We start from the raw sequence: 19,706 nt of genomic DNA, 5'->3' as shown, positions 1-19,706 counted from the left end.
AACAAAATAGTGCCCTTTGCAGCAACATGGATGGACCTAGAGACGATCATACTAAGTGAAGTCAGTCAGAAAGAAAAAGACAAATGTCATATGATATCACTTATATATGGAATCTAAAAAAATGATACTAATGAACTTATTTACAAAACAGAAATAGACTCACAGACATAGAAAGCAAACTTGTGGTTACCAGGGGGGAAGGGAGTGGAGGAGGTGGGTGGGGATGAATCAGGAGTTTGGGATCAACAGATACACACCACTAATTTATATAAAGTAAACAACAAGGACCTACTGCATAGCACAGGGAACTATATTCGATATATTGTAATAGCCTATAATAGAAGAGAATGTAAAAAAGAATATATGTATATATATACATATATATATACACACACACATATAACTGAGTCACTTTGCTGTACATCCGAAACTAACATAACATTGTAAATCAACTATATTTCAGTAAAAGTTAAAAAAAAGTATATCTCAATTAAGATGAAGTCAAGATATGACTTTATACACACCATCATATTCCTCTGGCTAGCAGACTTCCCTCACGATGCACTACAAGTATGCTCTGACATACTACTGGCAGGTAACTTTTGGGGTTGCAGCCTCTGCGCTCTGCGGGGCACACACGCCTCTGCGAGGCGACGGGGAGCTGGGCTCACCTCTGCGCCATCTCCGTCTGAGAGGTTTCGGGCAGGGTCGAGAGGACCAGGCACTGGAACCTCTTCCAGCTCATCACTCCAGGAATGACATCCTGTAACAGAGCCGGCACAGGGGGACCACGTGTAAAGTTTAGGAAGGACTTCCACTTCATTAAACTCAGTATTTTTCAATCCAAGTTGAGCTCTAAAATGTATCATTTCATTAAGTTTAGTAGAACTTTTCTGAGGCTAACTGCTCCAGCAACTGCTGCAACTGCTGCAACAGGCATTAAGGCAGGGAGGACGGAGAGGCTCCCGCCCCTGACTTACGAGGCACAGGAGCAACGGTCCTGCTGGTGGAGGACAGGTCTGGCCTTTCCATCCGTTCTGACTACTGTGCATGTGATGCTAACGCAACATTCAGAGGACGGGTCAGTTCATCAGAGGGCTTTCCAGGCAGGGGTAAGCGCGCGCAAATGCGTGGAAAATGCGAGGAGGGTGCTGTCAGGAGAGCACCGAGTGCAGGGCGGGTGACGGGGGTGACAGGAAATGAGGCTGGAGAGGCAGGCTGGCCGTGAAGGGCCTCGTGGGCCAAGCTAATGAGCCTGGAGCTGCTCCCAGGGGCAGCAGGGACCACGGAGGGTTTCCAAACCGGAAAACGACCGGATCGGATTTGTGTGGAAGGAAGGCTTCTCCGGAGGGTGACGGCGCGCTGCTGGGCCCTGGGGTGCGGGACAGGGGGTCACATGGTGTGTGAGGCCGACCGGTGGGATCCAGGGAGGATCCAGGGGCGGCTGGATGCGGGGCTGGGGGAGAGGGAGGGAGCACGGCCCCCAGGGATCGGCGCTTGAGTCCCAGAACCCGGAGGCAGGAAGGTGATGCGGGCAGAGGTGCGGGGCGGGGCTGGCGGGGCGGGGCTGAGACGCGACCTAAGTTAGGGTTCCAGCCCGAGTGGGAGGTGCCTGGAGGCTGAGGTCAGGCTGGTTATTCGGGGGAAGAAGGAGCTCTCGGGAGCCTCTTCCTCACTGCGCGTTTGTCACATCGCCACCTTGTCCATTAGGACCTTTCTGTCCTTGTTGGGGACCAAACAAAGGGGCGGGGGGTCAGGCCACGGGGTTATGGCCGCCACGCGACTGTTTTTCCACGGTTGCAGTGGGGATAAGATGAATATTAGGCATGACCTTCAAGGGAAAAAGAGAGTAAGAATGTTGAAAAGGGGGCACCGTGAAGCCGGGAGCTGGGTACGGGCGGACGGGGGTGACGCTGAGTCCCCACCTGCCCCCCTTCAGGGCTGGGGCATGACAGGGTCCACAGCGCCACGCTTACCGTCCTTGTCCTGCAGCCGTGGCGGCAAACCCTCTATTCCTCGGTCCCAGCGGTGACCCTTCCTCCTTGTCCCCTGCCCGTCCCCGCAGCCCGGGGCCAGCTCTGCCGCTGAGCCGGGATGGCTTTACCGTGTGATGGAGAAACTGCTTCTGGGTGAGGGGGACGCTGGAGCTGCAGTGGGACTCCTTGGTGAAGTTGTACTTGGGGTGGGTGCACAGATGGTAATCGATCGAGGTTTCCGCGTAGGTCAGCGGGTGCTTCACGGCAAATAACCCTGGGCTGGGGTTCTGCGGGAGAGACGGAACACGGGGTCTCTTTTGTGGACCGGTTTCCTCCTCCGCCACAGGACAGGCGTCAGCTAAGGCTCCCTTCGGCGCCCCCGGCCCCGCGCTCTGACCCCACCTCTGTCAGCCCGTCTGGGAAAGAGAAGCAGGAGAGCAGAGGTGGCTTCAGATGGGCAGTGGTCACGGCCATTCACAAATGTCACTTTTCTGGTTGAAGCGCTTCATTACCTACCACGCGGATTCACTGAGCTCCCATGGAAACGAGTACAAATGAAATTGCAGCTTAAACAGCTTAAAGTATTTGTTTCTAAATTTGATCAATTAGGGGGATTTATTAAATAAGGAAACTGGTTTTAAAAAGCAATGAGCTTCTGGTTTTGGAAACAAAAGAATAGCTTCTAAAAAGTAACTTTAAAGAGAAGACAAAGGAGAGGGTGGCATGTGATATATCAGGAAACATCAGCGTTTAACACTGTTTTGGTGATGTTTTTAATTCAGGAAGGCTCCATTTGGATGAAGTATCTGGCTTTAAGGGAGTTCCTGTTTTTTTACTAATTTTCCAGCAGAACTAACGGAGGCACAGAGCAGTTATATCAAAATATACGAAAATGTGGAGCCTTTTAATGCTCCTTCTGGGGCCTGTCCAACGAAAACCCGGCTCTCGTCCCAAACAACATAGCTTTTAGCTCCCTTGGGGTTGTTTAATTGCAGATGTTTAGGAACCACTAAGCTGAGATTCTGTTCTTTTTGTTTGAATAATTTAAAAAAATATTTTTTAAAAAACCCACCGAACTCCACACGACTGACGGGAACCCAGTCTCACCGCCAAGAAACAAGTGTCCCCAACAACTTGAAGGCGACATGACAGCACCCAGAGGAGGGCCCGGCTATCGTGGGTGTGATGAAGGCGTCCCGGCCACAAACCCTGGGCCGCCTGTGCTCCGGTCACGCAGGGAGGCTGATTTGCAGCCAGGGCCGCAGAGAAGCTCTTGCACGAACTCATGGATGTAAAGGCAGCAGGCCGGCAGGGAGGCGATGACCCCCGAGGGAGTCAGGAGTGGAGTATCTGTGTGTGCACAGCAGCTCTCCTCCCGTGCCACACGAGATGGGGACACGGACAGAGGTGAAGGCAGACATTGGGTCCCCACCCTGACCCAGGTCGGGGCTGGGGGGCTGGGAGGGAACAAGGGGAAAGGTGGGGCCTGACGAGACAAAGCCGGGGAGGCTGAGGATGCAGAGGAAGGCGGGTGTGGGTGGGCAAGTGGGGGACGCGTCCTGCTGCCGTGCAGGGCCCCTTAAATCCCCCAGCGTGCGAGGACGTGCCGGAAGGAGGAGCAAAGGACAGGAGACAGGGCAAGCACCCAGCCTGAGCCGCCCAGGTGCTCTCGGCACAATTACTTCCCCAGAAATAGGGCGAGGACCCGAATCTCGAGGCTGCTGACCTCCGTCACCAGGAGTCACCCCTGTGGTGACAAAGGACAATCAGGACAGCCCGTGGGAAGGGATGCCTCAGGGATTCGGGGCAGGATGACAGAGACCCCAGCTGGGCCTGGTCACAGTGTGACCAAGAGGTGGAGTCACCGATGGGGGAGGGGCTGGCAGTCTCACGGGGCCGGGGACGGGGGCAAAGGTGCACAGCACGGGGGTGGGGGGGCACCCGCCGTGTGGGCAACTCTCTGGACCTGCCTTGGGTCAAGTGCAGTGGATGAAATCTTTCTGGAAATGGCCACGCCACCGTCTCTAATAGTTGTCACACCTCACCTCCCCCAGGGTGGCCATCGCTACCAGAGCAGGAGGTCTGAGTGGTCAGCCCGTGACTACTTTAATTTTAATTTCCCTCAGGCCACTGAGTGCACATGGGAGCGGCTCACCCGGGCTGGAAGGATTCGTGGTGCAAAGCCAGGGGGCTCGTGCGGGCGCCTCCTGCCCCAGGCTCGGGTCTGGGTTTGTGCCTGGGATGGTCACTAACCCTAAACATCGTGCCGCTTCTTCCGTCTCTGGGCTCCCGGCCTCACGGCATCTGCTGACTCATTGCCAGGTGAGGTAAGGCTCTTGCTCATGTACACAAAGGCTCCTTCCGGACTTTGAAAATCACACGGTTATTGCTAGTTTTGCTGCGACTTGCAATGATGCACTGCTCCACCTATTTCCTGTTTCATCATCTTTGGCTGAGTATTTCAACTCCCCCTCAGGTGAAATGAAGGCGTTCCCACGCCCATGCTTTCTCGTTCCTTTCTTCCTCTCTTCCACGGTTTTACTTCTGTATTATTGAGATCGTCAACATCTGCATTCTGGAACCACGCCAAGACCTGTATGCTTCGTTCGTAAGTTGTCTCTGAAAGCTGGAAACTAGTAAACAGCATTTATTTTGTCTTAACTGTGCAAGTATGTCCCTCTGCCAGGCCAAGCGGAGGCCTGGATTATAGCTTTTTGGTGAAGGTTCACTATCACGACCTCTGGGTCAGTGACAGAGGGAAGTTCTAGTGTCAAGGCCAGATGGATTCTATTTTTCAATTTTCCATCAAGTCTTAAAAATCATGCCAGATTTCAGTTTGGCTTCCTATTGGGAACATACATCGATTGTGAGTTGACTCTCCCCCCTGGAGTTTATAAGGGCCTTGCGTTTTGCTTTAGTAACGCGCCTCTATAAAACCCTCCAGCGTTTCCATGGCCTCAGCTGCACCGTCGGTGCGTGCAGGCCACCCTGCCCCAGGGTCTCCTCCCCAGAGCCCTCTACCCCATCTCCTGCAGACAGCGCACAGATGTCACCCCAAGGCTCCACTGCAATGCTCTACTCGTTGTGACCAGCATTGCTTGCCTTTTATTTTTGTTTCTTTTCTTAGGCTTTCCGAATTCTTTCTTTTATAGCCATACTGATGTATAAGTGATATGCAATAAACTGCCCATGTGAAAAGTATGTAATTTGGTAAATGTTGATGTATGTTACATCTGCAAAACCGGTCTCTAGACCAGCTTTCTCACTTGCAGAGTGGTGAGGGGTGGTAGAGGGTGGGTCTGGGGGAGACTGTGAGGACCCCGGGGTTTTGCAGGGATACCCTCCTCAGGAAAGCCGCTTACCCACTGCCAGCCCAGCAACCAGGACCCTCTTTTACATATTGCCCTTCTATGTAAAATTTCAGCTGGTGGTAGGGTGCTGGTGCTAAGTGAAGTCTGAAAATCACTGAGTTAGATGTCCCGTGAGGCCATCCCAGCCCTGACGCTATGTCTCTGAGGGACAGCCCCCCCCGCCCCCAATGAGACTACCAGAGCACGCCCCACAGTGGCCAAAACACAGCCTCACAGCTCCCTGGAGGAGAGCAGCAGAGCTCAGAGGAGGAGCCCCGAGGCAGCCAGCCAGGAGACGGGCAGGCGTCTGTCCCAGTTCTGCCCTTGGGCGTGACCACCAGCATCTCTGCCCTGTCAGAGATTCAGAGGCTCACGTGCAGATTCTCCCAGAGGAGACTCTCTCAGATAGTGTCTGAGGACCTTCCTCATCCTGTGCGTGTGCGTGTGTACGTGTGTGTGCGCGTGTCCTTACAAAACAGACTGTAACTAGGGCAACTACCGCGGCATTTCACCGGCATTCCGTTCTTACATAGGACCTCCTCAGATTTCCTGTCTGGCCTTCAGTCACTTAGGGCTTGGGTGCCTAGAAGTAGAAGGGGGAAGGGGGATGCCCGAGGGCAGGTGACAGGAGGACACACGCAGGGGAGGGGGAAGAACCGGCTGGACCCCACATCGTTGGGAGACTGGACTCAATTTGGTAGAAGACAGGGACTCAGGCGTCAGTGTGGCAGGGACACGGTGCCCGAAGATGGGATAAAGAATCAACTAAGCGCTGCGGGACGGGGCTGGGGTGACTTTACTTTTTTTCTGTTGTATTTTCTTCTTAAAATATATATACATATATACTACCTTTAAAAATTGTGAATCACTGTACTGTACACCTGTAATTTACATAATATTGCACAGCAACTATACTTAAAAGAAAGAAACACAAAAATACACATGTGCATATTATAGATAATTAGAAAAGATCATAAAGCTATTGTTATAAAAAAATAAATGCTGGAGTTGTTAAAAGACAAAAACATTGATATTCTCCAAATGATAAAGGCTGGCCAGCAATTTCAAAGGTGAGATGTGGTTTAACCCTTGAAATTCCAAAGAGAGAAAAATATTCCCAATTAGTGCTTCTGTCTTCTTTTTCTCAATGTTTTTTTAAAAAAAACTGAAGTATAGTTGACGTACAATATTGTGTCAGTTTCAGGTGTACAGCAAAGTGATTCAGTTATATATATATATATTTTTTTCCAGATTCTTTTCCCCTATAGGTTATTACAAGATCGTGAGTACATTTCCCTGTGCTACACAGTCAGTCCTTGCTGCTTATCTTTTTTACGTGCAGTAGTGTGTGTCTGCTAATCCCACACCCCTAGTTTACCCCTCCCCCCTTTCCCCTTTGGTAACCAAAAATAAGATTGTTTTCTATTTGTTTCTGTTTTCTTATGAAGTAACTGCTGGATGAAGGGACAGGAAACAATGACTTCTGCTGATGTCACTTACAAAGATATAAAGCGGGTCGTACTCCGGAGCCCGGGCCAAGGCCTCAGGGAGTCTTATGCTCAGGACGGAGGTCTCGCCGGGGAGCTGGGGTGCCGAGTCCTGCTTGGGCAGGGCTGTGACGGCGGTGGCTTCATCCTGGGCCAGGACCAAGGACAGTGCGTTAGTCCACGTGCCAGGGCAGCGGGAAGGTGGGGCGGTGCCCGAGGGTGGGGACCCGTTACCTCAGCTCCTGGCTTCAGGGCCCGGGCAAGCTTCTGAGGCCAGTAGCTGGTGGAGGACATCTGCACAGAGACCAGCTGGTACCTCTTGATCTGGTACAGCTGAGGAACCTGGGGGAGAGAAGGCAGGCGCTCGAAGCCCTCGGGAGGCACTTCCCAGTCGCCTGGGGGCAGAAGGAAAACGAGCGCCGCGCTTAACCAGCAGCTGTGTCAGCGCAGACCCTGTTCCGCGTCCCAGCACACAGCGGTGTTCACAGTTCCTCGCCCCTGTCTTAGGGCTTCACTCTGCAATACACTGAACACTGGTTTGTCAGTTTAAAACATGCATATTTTACAAGGACCTACTGGACAGCACGGGGAATTATACTCAATATTTTGTAATAACCTAAAAGGGAAAAGGATCTGAAAAAGAACATACATACGTGTGTGTGTATAACTGAATCACTGTGCTGTATGCCTGAAACTAACAAGATATTGGGATTCGACTATACTTCAATTAAAAAAAAGAAAAGAAAGAAAAGAAAAAAGAAATAATGCATATTTTCAAAATCAGAAGTGGTCATACACAAAGGCTGACCCACTTTTGTTTACTTGTGTCTTTTCTTCAAGTTTCTAACATGTAGTTCAGACAGCTTCAGATATGCACACTATATGGTATATCCACAGAATAAAGATCCTGGTTTCCATAAGCCACATTAGGAAAAGAGAATCTGCTACACCTCGCCCGTCGCATAAAATAACAGCAGAGAAATACACACAGTAGGCTACGCGGTACAATCCGTCATAGAACAAAACTAATAAAAATAGCGCAATTCAAATTCAAGTATATTCTGTTCACTTCATAAGAAACCCAATTAACAAAACCACATGACAGGTCTAACCTGCAGATTGAAGAAGGAATAGGTCTGCTTGATTTGAATTTCTGAAGGTTTAATTGGAACAGGTCCAAGGCCATCAGGAGCCTAAAATGTGAAAATTCAAAAAAGTGACACGTGATCATCACGGAGCGAGAGCAGCTATGCTTCTATTTCTCTACATTTTGCACGTTACACGAAGAGCCCCTCCCTCTAAGTGACCCTTCCCGTGACCACAGCTGCTGCTTCCCGCTAGTGGCTTGGAGGCAGCGTGGGCCCCCGCCCCCCTTGTCTCTTAGGGTGTGATTCTCAGGACGGCAGCTGAGGCCTCTGTCAAGGGATGCAGCCTAACTTCTCCTCTGCCCACTGCGGCTGCTTCCCTTCCATGGATGCTAATCCCGAAGCACCACCTCACAGACGTCCTGCACGCGGATCTGCTGCATCACCCAGAGCCTGCAACAGCGCCCCACCTGTGACAGGCCCTCAGTAAATACTACGTCTCACCGAGCTGAGACACCGTCGTTAGACTGATACGATGCAGTGCGAACGTGCCACCAATTATAAGACATTTCCCAATCTCAAAGGTGCTGTATATTTTAAAACATGATCTTAGAATAGGTGAAATACAGTATTTCCGGAATGAATTACAGAATTCTCTACGGACAGGAATGCTGAGCATTGTGTTTTTCATCAACCCTGAGCAGCACAGAAGTTCCTGCAGCTCTAACTCAAGTACCAAGTGAAATGATAAGCTTTGAATTATTAGAAAAAAAAAAAGAAAAAAGCCGGGCTCCACAGCACAGGGATAACCTCTTTCCATCCCCATCACTCTTTCCACCCAGTAATAATTGAGTATCAGATAATTCTTAGTGCTTGAAAATCTCAGATTTATCATTTCCTAGGAACTAAATACTCTCATCTTTTAAGTCATTTGATTTTCTAATGCGGAAAACACATGGAATTTCTAAAGTCAGTCCTGTAATTCTTGAGTAGATTAACCTGCAAGGCTTAACACATTTTACAGGATGCGAATGGCAAGTTCATTCTTTGAAACCAAAAAACTGTTTTGCTTGTGCCCTTTCACTATCGATTAAAACACACTTTTTATTGCTAACTACGTGAACTTGGGGAACTCGGGCAACATTTCATCACTGGCTCTGTGACCTTGTGTCCCAGGCTCCTTCTCAGCTGTAAGAGGATAAACCTACCATGTAGACTTGTTGAAGGTTAAATGAATTGACAGAACTGAAGCGCTTAAGAAACTGCCTGACTTGTGGTCTAGCCATGACTTGCATTATGATGATGCATCATTTGGCCAACTGTCACACTTCTTGCCACCGAGAGGGAGAGAGGGATGGACCTGTGGGTCCGAGGTTGGCCTGTTAGAGGCTGTGGCCGCCCGTCCCCGGCCCCCGCAGATCCCACGCACCCGGAGGGCTCGGCTGGGCTGGGCCTGCCTCTCCGGGCCAGGCCAGGCCCTCTTGGCCCTCCGTCTGCCGCGGCCCTCAGGCCCCATTCCCCGGCCGTGTGGCAGGGCTCGGCGGCCTCCAGGCTGGGCAGGGCCTGAGCACGGGCGTCCCGGGGGCCAGGCAGGGGGCAGCGGGGGCCACTCGGTTTCCCGTTCACCACAATAACCTGGACGCAGGTCTGCCTTGGGAGCCCCTCAGGAGGCAGCGCAGGGGCAGACGCAGGGCGGGGCTCCCCTCGGCACCTGCCTGCGACCCTGATGGCGCCTGGGCCACCGCAGCCCGGCACACCCACCAGCTCGCTGGAGCCCTGGGGGGCGCTGGAGGCCGGGAAGGCGAAGGGCAGCACTTGCTGCGGTGACACAGAGAAGCAGCTGCGGTAATCGTCCTGACTGACCCGCGCCCGAAGGTGTCTGGAGGAATTCTTGTCTGCGGGTGAAAAACAAAACAGCGCTTTGGGAGAATCGTAAGGTATTTGTGCGAAACCACCGTCTTTGGTTGTGTGCGTGTGTGCGTTTGCCACACACCAGTTACTGGGTCCTCGGCACACGCCATTTCAGAAAGAATGTGTGTGCGTACGTATGTATGTGTGTAGTCTCGTTTTTAGTTTCTCTTTTGTTCTTTACCTCAACCCCTTCTCCAATTTTTAAAAAATTTTGTTTTTACTTCCAAAAAACTATAATTCGTAGTGAAAGTCTCTCTGATGAATATTCTTTGCCCTTGTCAGCAAAGAAAAAGATCAAATTAAAGAAGCATGTAAAGACATTTTACAGGTGTCCATATGTAACTCACAGGTAAATTTTACAATGTTTTTTAAGAGTTTCTTTATTAGAAACGTCAGCATCAGAGATAAAATAATATAGGAGGAAAAAGGATAATTAAAATGTAATAAAATGTCCTATGTTCATAGCAGCAATATTCACAATAGCCAAGACATGGAAGCAACCTAAATGTCCATCGACAGAAGAATGGATAAAGAAGATGTGGTACATATATACAATGGAATATTACTCGGCCATAAAAAAGAATGAAAGAATGAAATTTGTAGCAACATGGATGGACCTAGAGATCCTCATACTAAGTGAAGTAAGTCAGAAAAAGAAAGACGAATATCATATGGTATCACTTATATGTGGAATCTGAAATATGACACAAATGAACTTCTCTACAAAACAGAAACAGACTCACAGACACAGAGAACAGACTTGCGGTTGCCAAGGGGTGGGAGATGGGGGAGGAAAGGATTGGGAGTTTGGGGTTAGCAGATGCAAACTAGTATATATAGGATGGCTAAACAACAAGGCCCTACTGTATAGCACAGGGAACTACATTCAATATCCTGTGATAAACGATCATGGAAAAGAATATGAATATATGTGTATAACTGACTGAATCACTGTGATGTACAGCAGAAATTAACGCAACACTGTAACTCAACTATACTTCAATACAGTTTTTTTTACATCCAGTATATGTGATTTATGAAACCACGTGTTTGTACCCAGCGAACTTCCTGCTGCTCAGGGCACATGCGGATGGAAGTACAGCTGTTCGCAGCCGGCTCTACCTTGTGCCATGGACTGTCTTCCGTGCGTGGACCTTTTCACGACGGCGTCTCTATGCATGTTACGGATCGCACTCAGCGTGCTCAGCAAGCGGCGATGAATCATGACCTGGAATTAGAAAGAAGAATGATTTCACACTGTTCATCGGTGCTCACTTTGGCATCCAGTTTAGCTCAATTTCCTCAACCACAGCCAGGGGCTGAGGCCACCGATCTACGTGGGATTCCCAGGGAGGGTCACAGCGCCCTGGACAAGGCCACGGGCATCGAGGTCTGGGCAGTGCGGACCCGCCTGAACGCAAACAGAGACCCGGCTGTCGTCGGGCCTTGACCCTCCCAGTTTATGAGCCCCCGTTTTCTCGTATTTCCAGAGGGGAAAGAGTGGCTAGTTCTACGGTCTTTCTTCTCGGTACATCTGAGTCGTGACACTGCTGCCATGTTATTTTCAGAGCTGAAGGACAAACTAAGCGGACAATTCCACAGACGTCGGGCAGTGGTCTGGGCGGCGCTGGCTGCACACCCCACGCTCTGTGTCCAGAGCAGGCGCGGCTGGAGGTGAGCACTCCCTGCGCCCAGAGCTGGGCCGCTCCTTTCACGGTTCCCACTCCTTCGCATATCTGCCCATGGACCTGCCACTCCTCCGATATGATGAGGCAGCCGCCCCGTACACAGTCCTGTTCAGGTACCGCAGACACAGTGGGGAGCGGACAAGGGTCCAGCCCGCACAGAGCGGACGTCCTCTACGTGCGTGTGTGCGGCGTGGGACGGCAGGAGACAAGTGAGTGCACACGCTGAACACCGTGAAGAAAATGAGGAAGAATAAACACACGGGGGCATGACTGAGGGGCCGGGAGGGGGTCTGGCCACTCCCGCAGGGGCGACGTGAGGAAGGCCTTTCTGGGAGGTGAGGTTTGATCTGAGACTTGAACAATGAGGAGACGCTGGCCTTGGAAAGAGTGCAGAGCAGAGGAAGCGGCAGGTGCAAAGATCCTGATGCAGGAACAGAGGAGACACGCTTAAAGGGCGGACAGAAACCCAGTACGGCCTTGTCGCCATGACAAAAATCGCGCCTTTTATTCCAATTGCAACGGGGGCCTTTGGAAGGTTTTGCCAGGGGCGACGTCCGATCACGTCCAAGCTCTGGGAGGCCTCTTCTGGCTGCGGTGGTCCAGGCAGAGAGGACGGGGCCGTGACTGGGCCGGGGGGTGGCAGGGGCCGTCGGGCTGGGGCCGTGTTGGCACATCTAACTGGCAGCATCTGCTGGGGAGCGTGCGGGAAAGACGGAGCCTCCGCTCAGAGCCAGACGCACAGCTGCTGACCCAGGAGGACTGGCTCCAGAGTGGCCGGGGCTGTCCCACGAGCAGCAAGTGTCGCGTGGCCACCTCTGTCCTGCACACGCGCACAGCCCACCCAGACAAAGCCCCAGCAGGGACACTGGTTTACAGGCGTCAGCCTAGGCTGCAAGCACTGCTTGAGAGATCACCTGTAACGTAAACTCTTGGAGTCTTCTACGTGTTGGCTCACCTGACCTTCATGACAGCCCTGAGATAGGTCTTACTGGTCTCCTCGGTGACAGATGAGGAAACGAAGGCACAGAGGTCATGGAACTTGTCCAAGATTGGAAACCTCATGAGAAGTAGCACCAAGGTGGGAATGTAAATTGGTGCAGCCACTATGGAGAATAGTATGGAGGTTCCTCAAAGAACTACAAATAGAGCTGCGATATGATGCAGCATTCCCACTCCTGGGCATACATCTGGACAAAACTCTGATTTGAAAAGATACATGCACCCCTATGTTCATAGCAGCAATATTCACAATAGCCAAGATATGGAAACAACTTAAATGTCCACCAACAGAGGAATGGATAAAGAAGATGTGGTCCTGGGGCTTCCCTGGTGGCGCAGTGGTTGAGAATCTGCCTGCCAATGCAGGGGACATGGGTTTGAGCCCTGGTCTGGGAAGATCCCACATGCCATGGAACGACTAGGCCCGTGAGCCACAACTACTGAGCCTGCGCGTCTGGAGCCCGTGCTCCGCAACAAGAGAGGCCGTGATAGTGAGAGGCCCGCGCACCGCGATGCAGAGTGGCCCCCGCTTGCCGCAACTGGACAAAGCCCTCTCACAGAAACGAAGACCCAACACAGCTAAAAATAAATAAATAAATAAATAAATTTATTAAAAAAAAAAAAAAAAAGAAGATGTGGTCCATACATACGATGGAATATGACTCAGCCATCAATGAGAATGAAATAATGCCATCTGCAGCAACATGGATGGACCTAGAGATTCTCATACTAAGTGAAGCAAGTCAGACAGAGAAAGACAAATACCACATGGTATCACTTATATGTGGAATCTAAAATATGACACAAAGGAACCTATCTACAAAACAGAAACAGACTGATAGACATAGAGAACAGACTTGTGGTTTCCAAGGGGGAGGGGGTGTGGGGGAGGGATGGATCGGGAGTTTGGGTTTAGCAGACGCAAACTACTATATATAGGACGGATAAACAACAAGGTCCTACTGCAGAGCACAGGGAACTCTATTCAATACCCTGTGATAAACCATATGGAAAAGAATAAAAAAAGAATATATATGTATAACTGAATCACTTTGCTGTACACCAGAAATTCACACAACATTGTAAATCAGCTATACTTGAATAAAAACTTTTAAAAACCATAAAAAGAGAAGTAGCACCCAGAATGAAGGGCAAGAGACTTCCCTGGCGGTCCAGTGGTCAGGACTCTGCGCTCCCACTGCAGGGGGCACAGGTTTGATCCCTGGTTGGGGAACTAGATCCCACATGCTGCATGGCGTGACCAAAAATCAACCCATCAATCCATCAATAAATCAAACACATTTACTAGTGGAAAAAAAGAGTAAAATGATTATCTAAAATAAAAATGAAAGAATTTATTTTAAAAAAAGAAAAAAGACTGAAGGGCAAGCAGCCTGTCTGCAGAGTCCGTGTCTCCACCACTGGTCTCCGTGCTGGGCGGGGGCGGGAGGGCTTCTGCCCCCCAGGCAGCCACGCTCCAGTGGCTGGGACGAGAGGTCGACGGGCAGCATAGACGCGAGAGGCACCGCAAGACGGCCAAGCGCTGATGCTTACGGGACTGCTTGTTGGAGGAGGGGTATGCTGAGCTGGCCCGGAGGACATGTGTGGGCGGAGGGAAGGGAGAGGGGATGGATTTCAGGGGAGCAGTGAGGGGCGGGGAACGAGCTGGTGTGCTGGGAGAAGGTGAGGGCGGGCAGCCGGGGAGGGGAGGCGGAGCCAGGCCAGCAGGCCGCCTCACACCCGTTATGGGCCGTCGAGGCTAAGGGGCACAGGAGCTCCCCGCTGGCCCCTCTAGAAATCACTAGCCAGCACCCTTCCATACGGCCCAGCAGTGCTACTCCTGGGTGTGTGCGCCCCAGAGAGCTGAAAACACGTCCACAGACTTGCACGTAAATGTCTGTAGCACCGATGTTCTCACCATGCCCCACTGGCCTCTCTAGAAATCACTAGCCAGCACCCTTCCATACGGCCCAGCAATGTTACTCCTGGATGTGAGCGCCCCAGAGAGCTGAAAACACGTCCACAGACTTGCACGTAAATGTCTGTAGCACCGATGTTCTCACCATGCCCCACTGTCCTCTCGAGAAATCATTAGCCAGCACCCTTCCATACGGCCCAGCAATGTTACTCCTGGATGTGAGCGCCCCAGAGAGCTGAAAACACGTCCACAGACTTGCACATAAATGTCTGTAGCACCGATATTCTCACCATGACAGCCAAAAGCTGAGAACAGCCCAAATGTTTCAACCAATGACTAGATAAAGAGTGTGGTATCTCCGTTCAATGGAATGCTATTCATCCTGAAAAAGGAATGAGGTACTGAAACATGCTACGCCGTGGATGAACCTTGAAAACATGTTAAGTGAGAGAAGCCAGTTACAAAAGGCCATGTATTGTAGGATTCCGTGTATACGAAACGTCCAGAATAGGCAAATTCACAGAGGCAGAAAGTGAACAGGGAAGGGGGTGGGGGGTGGAGAGCGACTGCTGCTGGGGACCAGGCTTCTTTAAGCAGTGATAAAAATGCCCTAAAATCAGATAGTGGTGATGGCCGTACTCTACTAAAAACGACTGAACTGTACACTTTACAGGAGTGAATTTTAAGGCATGTGAATTGCATCTCAATAAAGCTGCTATAAAAATAACCCTCACCGTTCAATTTCCCTGTGCTGATAACTAAAGAAATTAAATTTTCAACCTGATGCTGAGACTTACCTTGCGTGCTGCTTGCTGAAACCGTCTCTGCGCCCAGAACCTGTTGACCCAAGTGTTATTTATGAGCGGATCAAAATTAGGATGAAATTCCCTGGTTTTCTGTGAACACAAAATATAGGCGCATGTTAGATTTAAATTTTAACTCCTGGCATAAAAGCATTTAATAAAAATGTTTCAGAGTTGGATCCCAAACCAAGTTATTATTTGTTCTTCCACTTAATGAGCACTTATTAAGCACTTTTGGTGTACATAGCATTATAGGGAACACTGCTTGGGTTAGGGACCAAAAGTGGAAGACAAGATTTGGGTTTCAAGAAACGTACAATCTAATCTCATTTTTCAAGTGACTTACAATGCCACATCTATCATATGTCAAGACTCGATATATATGTGGATCTGTTTCTGTCTTTCTATTTGGTTTCATTTATCTTTTGTCTATCCGTATGCCAATAATACCACACTGCCTTAATGATCTAACTTGGTCATAAAGCTTTGTCTCCTTCAGAGAAAGTCCTCTCCCCCGGTTTATTCATTTTAAGTTAAAAAAATTCTTGAGCCTTTGCTCTTTCATATATATACATATATATACATAATATTCATGTTCATGTTGTGTATATATACATATATATGTACTTAAAGAGTTATAAAATTCCATGACAAAGCCTATTGAGATACTAATTGGGATTGCATTTAATCTGTAGATCAATTTGGAAAAAGGTAACATCTTTACAATGCTTATTCTCTTCTATGAAACAAACGTCTATAAATATCTTTCAATTTATTTAGATCTTTGTTATTGTTTTAATGTAAAGTTTTGTAATTGTTAGATTTGCTTCTAGGTACTTGCTTGCTATTATAAATTACATGTCTATTAAATTATATGGTAACGTTTTATTTCTTGTATATGAAAATACAGTAGATATTCTTGTATAATGATTTTATATGCAATTGCCAAATTCTCTTACAAATTCAGTAGGTTTAATTAATCTGGCAATAGATGATTTTAGATTTTCTACAATCATAGTTAATTATATCTTATAAAATCAATGATCTTTTTATTTCTTTCTCTCCAATACTTAACTTTTCTTGTATTTTTCTCTTATCATACTGTACTATCCAGAACCTCTAACACAATAGTGAATAAAAGAGTTTGTACTTGTTTGTATATACAGTACTTCTAATTTTTCGCCAATTAGAATGACTTTTACTGCAATTTTTTTGAAAAAACAATTTATGAGTTTACAAAAGCTTCTGTTTCCTTCATTTGTTAAGAGTTTTCTTTTTAGAAAACTGTGAATATTACATCAAGAAAAAAAAAGAAAGAAAGAAATGTACAGTCTAGAGAGGAAGAATGAAGTCACACAGAAATCAGAACCCTGCGTCGGGCGCTGGGATGCTGCAGAAGCAGGAGGCCAGACCGCGTGGTCCCCCGTGGAGCCCGCGCACCGGGGGCACAAGTGTGTGTGGATCAGTAATGACTGGGAAGGAAGGGGTGTCTGGGGGTGCCGTGACGCCGGCCAGAGCCTTGGGCACTGCAGGGCACTGAACAGGGGAGCAACGTGAAGACAAAGTCATCGGAAGTGAGTCCGTCCTGCGTTGGCCCGGGCAGTGGGCCGCGGAGGAGAGGGCGGAGGGGCGGAACACAAACGGTTCACCTGCGGGATGAGCTGAGGGTGAGCCGTGAAGGGGGACCGGGGGCTGGCCTCGTGGAAGGGCGCCTAGCAGGACTGTGGGGCCAGATGAGACAGGGCGGGGGGAGAAAGAGGTAAAAACAGTGCAGACGTGCAGACCCAGAAGAGAAAGCTGAGAATGGCGGAGGTGGGGAGACTGGGAAGCATTTCTTCGTTGTTAAAATTAAAAATTGGGGTAAACAACAAGGTCCTGCTGTAGAACACAGGGAACTAGATTCAATATCCTGTGATAAACCATCATGGAAAAGAATATGAAAAAGAATGTATATATATGTATAAGTGAATCACTTCTGTACAGCAGAAATTAACACATTGTAAATCAGCTATGCTTCAAAAAAAATTTTTAAGTAAAAAAAATTAAAAATTGGGGTTTTAACCAGCAACTATCACATGACAGCGGAAACTCCGGTGGGGGGGGGGCTGCTGTCCCCACTTCACGTTTGAGCACGAGGCACGAGGGCTCAGAGGGCTCTTCCCGGGTCCCAAATCCGAGGTGGAGCTGGGGCCAGAGCTCTGGCGTCTGACTTGCTGTCTTCTTACAAGGGGAGGGGAGGGGGCAAGGAACCCACCCAGGGACCCACCCCGAGGACCTGCGGACAGGGGCATGGGCAGCAAAGGGGAAGAACAAAGGAGACCAAGAGGAGAAATCGGAGGTGTGGGAAGCAGGGGCCCATATACAAGGCTGTTAATTTCAAGGGAAACATTAATTACAAGTTGATGCCTGACTTGTGGATACGTCGTAAGAAAAAACACTCCGAAAGGTAAGCAAATTAAAAACTATTAAAAATCTCTTGGTAAAAGGATTTCTATAAAATTGTTTACATGCTTAAAAAATAAGCATATAAAGAGCTGCTGATAATTAGATTCCAAATAAAGAAAGTTACTTACTTCTTCCAGGTCGCGTACAACCCGTTTCTGGTGAACTTCTGTCTTGAGTCGCTGGAATTCATCATCCAAAACAGGATCTCCTCTATCTAGCTGGGGTTTTCAATCATCAAAAATGTTAAAATGGAATACAAAGGCACACAACTGTATTTCTCGTTGAAACTGGTAGAAACCCATTAAGCCATTGGTCCAATCCACCCATGAAGTTCCGCTGGGAGTGGTGGTTAAAATGATCGTTTTAAGTACACTTACTGTTTAAACATGGAAAGTTTCTACAGAAGCACAAACCCAATACCTTCTTCTTACAATTAGAGGATAGTCTCTGGACATTATTTCTGAGGCATTTAAAATTCACAGAATGGATCTTAGGAAACCGTGTGACACGGGAGTAGAGAGATTTCTTTTAAAAGAAATTTAACCTCCCAGGGAAGCTTTAAGCTCCTCAGAGCTGATGATCCAAGTATCAGGTATTAACAAAGGCACGTGATCCCTTCGCTTTCCCGGGCGGTGGAAGTGGGGGGTCTGTCCCTTCCGTGGCTAGGTGTCCCCCGCCGCCTGCTCCCTGGCCCCCGAGCCATCTTCCCTACCCCGGAGCCACTGGCACTGCCTGGTGCCCCCAGGAAGGCCGCCGGCCTTGGCAGTGTCTCCCCACACCTGCCTCCACGGCGGGAGGGCCGTGCACCTGCAAACCTGCGTTAGCTTTTGCCTCTCTGTGGTTTTTTTTTTTTTTTTTTTTTTTTTTTTCAAACATCTTTATTGAAGTATAATCGCCTTACAATAGTGTGTTAGCATCTGCTTTATAACAAAGTGAATCAGTTATACATATACAATATGTTCCCATTTCTCTTCCCTCTTGCATCTCCCTCCCTCCCACCCTCCCCATCCCACCCCTCTAGGTGGTCACAAAGCACCGAGCTGATCTCCCTGTGCTATGCGGCTGCTTCCCACTAGCTATCTATTTTACATTTGGTAGTGTATATATGTCCATGACACTCTCTTACCCTGTCACATCTCACCCCACCCCCTCCCCATATCCTCAAGTCCATTTTCTAGTAGGTCTGTGTCTTTATTCCCGTCTTGCCACTAGGTTCTTCATGGCCTTGTGGTTTTTGTTATTTGTGTGTTAGGTAACTTCTAAAACTAGCTTGGCTTTCAGGTATGCTGTTCACAAACATTTTTATAGACTAAATTGGAAGAAATCCGACCACCACATTAACACCCTACTCGAAAATGAGAGGACATACTGGAGAGCACAGGGAACTACACTCAATATTTTGTAATAACCTCTAAGGGAGAAGAATCTGAAAAAGAATAGATGTGTGTGCGTGTGTGTGTGAGTGTGTGTGTGTGTGTGTAACTGAATCACTGAGCTGTATACCTGAAACTAACACAATATTGTAAATCAACTCTACTGCAATCAAAGAAAACAAGAAAGAACAGATGTCTATGATTGTCACCAGGGCGGTGAGCTGTCCAGTCCGATTTGCATGCAGCCGGAGGTTGAGTGTGAGACTGGGGACCTTAGGTTCAAAATACAGATTCCGTGGGGAGAGACCCAGACCTCCATGACGACTAAAAGTCAAATAAAATAGAGGGAATTTAAAGAAGGGATTGGCAAATGCGTTGTTAGACGAAAGAGGAGGGAAACTTCTTGTACCTTTATTTAGACTCTACTCATTTACGATGAACATTTCAGAATTTAGCATTACTGGCCGTCTCCCTTGAGCAAGAAGTCGTCGCCCCCGAGGGTCTGGGCCGTGCGGCTCTCGTGCCCACTTGCTCTGCACCCTCCCTCCCTCTCGCTTTTGCTCGGTTTCCTGCCACAGGGCTCGGCCTCCGCCTTTGGTCTGGACCTGGCTCTGACTTCGCTCCTGGTCACCGTCTCTGGGTCTCTTACCTTCGTGCTCTGCAGCTCATGC

At 48.9% G+C, this 19,706-nt stretch overlaps 1 protein-coding gene across 1 annotated transcript in view; it reads right to left on the bottom strand.

The window, feature by feature from the left end:
- Positions 1-19,706, bottom strand: part of CFAP221 (cilia and flagella associated protein 221) — an 86,887-nt gene that overhangs the window by 12,620 nt on the left and 54,561 nt on the right. Inside the window, 9 exon segments of the mRNA XM_057551985.1 lie at positions 672-763; positions 2,105-2,263; positions 6,827-6,961; positions 7,048-7,155; positions 7,926-8,006; positions 9,660-9,793; positions 10,932-11,037; positions 15,212-15,310; positions 17,791-17,880. Of these exon segments, the coding sequence (XP_057407968.1) occupies positions 672-763; positions 2,105-2,263; positions 6,827-6,961; positions 7,048-7,155; positions 7,926-8,006; positions 9,660-9,793; positions 10,932-11,037; positions 15,212-15,310; positions 17,791-17,880 (1,004 nt within the window).

The sequence above is a fragment of the Balaenoptera acutorostrata genome, chromosome 8, assembly GCF_949987535.1.
Source record: "Balaenoptera acutorostrata chromosome 8, mBalAcu1.1, whole genome shotgun sequence".
NCBI classification, from domain to species: Eukaryota; Metazoa; Chordata; class Mammalia; order Artiodactyla; family Balaenopteridae; genus Balaenoptera; species Balaenoptera acutorostrata.
Note: the sequence above shows the minus strand (reverse complement) of the source record. Positions and strands in the feature narration are given on the sequence as shown.